Source organism: Chelonia mydas, chromosome 15 (genome assembly GCF_015237465.2).
Source record: "Chelonia mydas isolate rCheMyd1 chromosome 15, rCheMyd1.pri.v2, whole genome shotgun sequence".
NCBI classification, from domain to species: Eukaryota; Metazoa; Chordata; order Testudines; family Cheloniidae; genus Chelonia; species Chelonia mydas.
The window spans coordinates 11,630,530-11,636,608 of NC_057856.1; the positions used below are offsets into that span (position 1 = coordinate 11,630,530).

Below are 6,079 nucleotides of genomic sequence, written 5' to 3' on the forward strand. Positions count from 1 at the left end.
TTTATATACCTCTGTCATATCCCACCCGCCAGTTGTCTTTTCCAAGCTCGAAAGTCCCAGTCTTTTTAATTTCTCCTCACATGGAAGTTGTTTCATATCCTTAATCATTTTTGTTGCCCTTCTCTGTATGTTTTCTAATTCTAATAAATCTTTTTTTGATATGGGGCAACCAAAATTGCACACAGTATTCAAGGTGTGGGCGTACTGTGGATTTATAAAATGGCATTATGATATTTTCCTTTTTTTTTTTTTTTTATAATCTGTCTCTTTCCTAATGGTTCCTAATATTCTGATGCTGCACATTGAGTGCATGTTTTCAGAGAACTATCTACAATGATTCCAAGATCTCTTTCTTGAGTGGTAACAGCTAATTTAGACCCCATCATTTTGTATGTATAGTTGGGATTATGTTTTCCAATGTGCATTACTTTGCATTTATCAACACCTGAATTTCATCTGCCATTTTGTTGCCCAGTTTCCCTGTCTTCTGAGATCCCTTTGTAACTCTTCACAGTCTACTTTGGACTTAACTATCTTGAGTAGTTTTGTATCGTCTGCAAATTTTTCCACCTGTTTACTGCTTTTTCCAAATCTTTTAGGAATATGTTGTACAGCACTGGTCGCAGTACAGATCCCTGGGGGACACCACTATTTACCTCTCTCCATTCTGAAAACTGACATTTATTCCTACCCTTTTTTGCTATCTTTTGACCAGTTACTGAGCCATGAGAAAACCTTTCCTCTTATCCCATGACTAATTAGTTCCCTTAAGAGCCTGTGGTGAGGAACCTTGTCAAAGGCTTTCTCAAAATCCAAGTACACTATATCCACTGGATCACCCTTGTCCACCTGTTTGTTGACCCCTTCAAAGAATTCTAATAGATTGGTGAGGCATGATTTCCCTTTACAAAAGCCTTGTTGACTTTTTCCCAGCAAATCATGTTCATCTATGTGCCTGATAATTCTGTTCTTTACTGTAGTTTCAATCAATTTGCCTGGTACTGAAGTTAGGCTTACCAGCCTGTAATTACCAAAGGCACCTCTGGAGCCTTTAAAAAAAAAAAAAAAATTGGAGCCACATTAGCAATTCTTCAGTCATCTGGTACAGAAGCCAATTTAAATGATAGGTTACATACCACACTTAGTAGTTCTGCAATTTCATATTTGCGTTCCTTCAGAACTCTTGGGTGAATGCCATCTGGTCCTGGTGACTTATTACGTTTAATTTATCAGTTTGTTCCAAAACCTGCTCTAATGACATCTCAATCTGGGACAGTTCCTCAGATTTGTCACCTAAAAAGAATGGCTCAGGTTTGGGGAATCTACCTCACATCCTCTGCAGTGAGGACTGATGCAAAGACTTCAGTTAGCTTCTCTGCAACGGCCTGATCTAATTGAGCATTCTGATTTATGTGGCATGCCTTAAAAAATAAAATTCTGAAATCTTGTATTTGTGCTGCTTTGCTTATGAAGATGATTGCATGCTCAGTATGCAAAGCAGGCAAAGCCCTTGGTAATTGAGCGTGTCTGATTTGTTGTTGGCGAGACAAGCTGCTCTTATGCACATAAGTACTCCTTTCCATGCAGCTATACATGATGTGATTCATTATTTGAATCCCTTCACAGGTTCAGGGTTGGCATCGGAAAGCTACGTCCTGTGGTTTCTTGCTGGTTCCAGTCCTGGAAGGTCCATTTGCATTGCCCAGTTACCTATATGGAGACCCACTTCGAGCACAGTTGTTCATCCCACTCAATGTTAGCTGCTTGCTGAAGGAGGGCAGTGAGCATCTGTTTGATGGTAAGAAATATTCCCCAGCCAGCCTTGGGTACCTTCTTGCAGGGAGAACTCTCACTGGGATGTGTAGCTAGCATAAAGAATCACACCTACAATATGTTCACTGGCTGCATAAGATGCCTGCCATTACATTCCCTCCCATCTACTGTTAAGGATACAGCTCATTCAGCATGATGAGGGGAAGATGAGGAGGAAAACTGTACTTCAGGGCAGTTGACACACACCACAGCATCATGCTGGTAATGAGAGGTGCCCATCAACAGGGAGAGTTCCATGTCCTTCATTCTCCTCTGTTGCCATGACACCGAATGCTTCTATAGAAACTACGTCAGGTAGTTAACCCTGCTGTCATTTTGTAAAAATTATAAAAGCCCATTCTGCCGACAGCTCCCATCCGTCCTGCTAGCCAGTCTGCATTTGTATCTTGCATTTGTTCGTTCCCTCCTCTCTGAGATTATATTGGCTAGGCTTCCTTGGTTGGCATCCTCTTTTTGTTGCCATGGTTACATTCTGGGTAGGAAGGTTTGCTCCTGAGATTAAGTGCTAGGAACTGCAATCCTTTTTTTCTTTAGTATGACCTCTCCCTTCCTAGTGACGCTATTGTGATAAGCCTCAACTGTGAGCCTTGCCCAGAGGTCAGCGCTTCATGAGTCCCAGCACAGAGAGACGCATCATACGGAGGGATGATCGGAAAAGGAACACAGTTTACAAATTTTAAAAATTAATTTTATTGATTAAATTGTTCTCACCCCTGGTAACACTCTTCCTGGAGTCTGGCTGTAAATGCAGAAAGAGCAATGACTGCTCTGCATCTTGTGGTGCAGGTGTAGCCCCACTGGCTTTAAACAGGCTATTTTAATGCCTTGGTGCTCAAAATGGTGGCCATGCTAATTTTTTTCCTGATCCTCACTAAATAAAAATATATTCATCATTTGGGGTTAGGGACCCTCACGGAGGGTGAGTTGGTTTTAACCCCAGACCTTCCCCCTTGCCAAAACTAAGTTCTTATTGATGCCCAAAGGTGGGCAAAGTAGAAACATGGGACAATATTTGATAGTATCGCAAGAGCAACAAACAGTGAAACCTCCCCTCTCAAATCCTATGTATTTACTGTTTTATGTATGTTCCTTCCAGGGTCATAAAAGCCAAATCCAGGGTTGGTTCATGAATCAACTGTTGGTGTTTTTAAAAAATCCTCTTAATGGGATGCTGGGAGTTCAGGGCGAGTGCTGACAGATAAAATAGGACCAAAGGAGGTGGCTTAAAGGAATAGGGGGAAGCACACAATGGAGCTGGCCTGAGGAAGCCTCTTATGGGTTGGTAAAGATTAAATGGTTTCAGCTGACCTTTGTCTGGTTCTCTTGTTTCAGGCTTTGAACCTGAAACTTATTGGGATCGCATGCATCTGCTTCAGGAGGCAATTGCACACAGGTATGTGTGTAGCAGGGTAGATGAGAGTCAAATCCGTCTTTGGCTATGATGGTGGAGTGTGGTATAAAGATCTAGTCAGATTTTGGAGCTTTAAAGTAGTACTGTTAAACTTGAGACCATGGGTTATGTGTCTCCTTGAAGTCCTCTGAAAGATACTAAGTTAATCAGAATGTCTTCAAATGTGCACAGTTGGCAGTGGGTGGAAATGGGATGGATGCTCTCAATATGTGGGAGGAACCTTGTCACTCATTAGCAAACCCTACGGATTGTCTTAAGTGTAACATTAGGTTCTAAAGGTGTCCCATTCTCTTAGGCTGACACCTGTAGTGAGAGGCTGGGAACAAGTTGAGGAGGAATTGATGGTGTTCTTTTGAACACTGCTTAGTGAGAGAAGGGCCAATAAGGGTGGAGGAGTTAATTGGAAGGCACAAATAAGCTTCCCAGTGCCAATCCTTCCTGCCTTTGGCTGGCTGTGTAACATCCCCTGTTATGGGTCTTCACAAAGCCTTCAGTGTGGTCCCTGACTGGAAGTTGGTTTCACAGTGCTTAACTCAGGCTCTCTTTCTATCACGGAGAAGCTGGCTCTTGGAATGGACCTTTTCTTGCTTCAAAATGGTGTTTTCTTCAGCCCAGAGGGGGATGTGTGTTCCCAAAGCAGCACTAGTCATCTGGCAGAACTGTCCAGCCTGACCAAACAATTCCTATAACTTGATGCACCATACCAGAAGCTTTTCTGTAGCTTTCTCCTAATTTTTTGTGTGTATGTGTACGTACGTACATACGTACGTATGTATGTGCGCGCGCACACGCACACACGCACACACACACAGCTGGATCCTTTTAACAGACTGCCAGATAACATGCCAGATTGGGTTATTGGTTCTGTTGCTTCATACATAAGCTAGGAGACCAACCCCACCCCCATGCTCAGGAAAAAACAGGATTGGAGAACCTGGGGATCCCTTCCTCCCCTCTTTGCCTCCTTCCCTTTGGACCATGAGAAGGATGTGCATATTTGTTGGGGAAAGAATTCCCCATCCCACCCCTTTGCCATCCCATGGGTTGTAGGAGTCCCAACAGGAATAGCCTCATTCTTTCTAGTGTTTGTTTCCCCAGATTTGGATTTGTGCAAGATAAATACTCTGCCTCTGCATTCAACTTCCCATCTGAGAACAAACCCCAGTACATCCATGTCACAGGTGAGCAATGCTTGGCAGGCAATGAGAGCCATTCTGGCGCTCCTAGTTCCAATGTTGTTCTTCAGTAGCACTGATCAGCTGGCCAGTAGCTGTAGCAGCTGGGACAAAGGGTCATAAACAGAAGGCAATGGAGAGACCAGTCATCTCCTACAATAAGTATAAAGCATTATTACTTTTGCCACGAGTAAAAAGCAGCAGGTTGAGTACCTGCTTTAAGGAATCGATGAGCCTTGTTACCCTTGCACGTAGCAGTGGGGTAATGCTGAGTGCATCTTTACCTGCTACACGAGACAATAAATGAAACTCAGTCTAGTTTTCCCTTAGAAACATTGGGGTCAGCTGACAGTGCTAGGATCTAGCCTTGACCACGGATTAAACTCCTGTCCGGTTCCCACAGGGACGGTTTCTCTGCAGCTGCCTTACTCCAAGCGGAAATTTTCCTGTGGACAGCAACGACGGCGGCGCAACTCCACCAGCTCAACCAATCAGAACATGTTTTGTGAAGAGCGCATTGGTTACAACTGGGCCCACAATACCATGCTGACCAAAACGTGGAGGTCCAGTGCCACAGGGGATGAGAAGTTCGCAGATCGGTTGCTGAAAGACTTCACAGAGTTCTGCTGGAACAAAGATGGCCGGCTCGTCCTGTTCTGGACTGGCTGTCTGGATAAGATGCATGCCAGTGCACCATGAGATCGTGCATCTGCAGGAGAGAAAATTAAAAGCTTGGGAGTGTGATGAGGAAGAAGATTCAGAGAACAGCCAGATAAGACCATTCTTAGGGTGAATTTACCTTGGAACCCAGCCTAATCTGAGCAGTATTCCTATTGATAATCAGTAGAAGCTGAGTAGGCTTTTGGGAGAAGAGACTGTATGCCAGGGACACTCCTTTCACACCAATACTCTTCACCTGAACAGAGCCATGCTTCAAATAGTTGCATCCCCTACTTGCCAGAACTCACCTAAACTGAGGTGAAGGCAAGACTTTGAGGCCAGGGGTTTGTTACAGGGAAGAGAGGTCACCGTACGTTTCTGTGACCTTTGGAAATGACCAGGTGTTGTAAGCCTGTGACATGTCAGGCAAAATCATGCCTCACATCTCTGGCGTGTATGTTTGTGTGCATATGTAAGATACACTGTATTATACAATCATGGTAAGTGTTTATATGTTTAATATATTATTAAATAAAAAATGCAGAAAATCAAAAGGGTAATGTTGTTCTGCCATGACTCAGGAAGTGAGTAAAAGAGAAGTTATTGGTGAATAGAGCCCTGTGCAGATACTAAGTGTGTATCCTCATCCAATCCACAGTCCATGGATTTGCAGGGCTCTATAGGTCAATAAAGGAGTATGCAGAATATGGAGCCTTGCCAGAGGGAAGTTGTTGCTTATGGCAAGTATGAAGCTTTAATGCTAATGAAAAGGTCACAATTATTTTAAATTTCAGTTGAATTGGGTCTCTGCCCTTTAAGCTTTCAGGACTTGCTGTTCTGGACTCTGGGCCCAGAGATGTGTGTAATGCTGCAGGAGCAAGGAATCAGTTGCTGTAGGGGAGGATCCACGTCCGGGGAAAAATCAGTGACTGCTGAACATAAGATGCCGCTGATTACAGGATTGAGGAAGATTGTGAACAGAAACGAGAGAGAGAGAGAG

The 6,079-nt window shown here is 43.6% G+C and overlaps 1 protein-coding gene across 27 annotated transcripts in view; it reads left to right on the forward strand.

Annotated features, from left to right (window-relative positions):
• The window catches only part of DEPDC5 (DEP domain containing 5, GATOR1 subcomplex subunit), a 64,399-nt gene extending 58,766 nt beyond the window's left edge, over window positions 1-5,633 (forward strand). For 26 of the 27 annotated variants that reach the window (XM_007061566.4, XM_037878374.2, XM_037878379.2 and 23 more), the window contains 4 exons: window positions 1,627-1,798; window positions 3,166-3,226; window positions 4,343-4,425; window positions 4,823-5,633. In XM_007061566.4, the coding sequence (XP_007061628.2) occupies window positions 1,627-1,798; window positions 3,166-3,226; window positions 4,343-4,425; window positions 4,823-5,118 (612 nt within the window). In that variant the 3' untranslated portion in view covers window positions 5,119-5,633. Of the gene's footprint in view, window positions 1-1,626; window positions 1,799-2,367; window positions 3,145-3,165; window positions 3,227-4,342; window positions 4,426-4,822 lie in introns of those variants that run through there. The other variant, XM_043529815.1, reaches the window with a different exon arrangement.
• The last annotated feature ends 446 nt before the right edge of the window (window positions 5,634-6,079 follow it).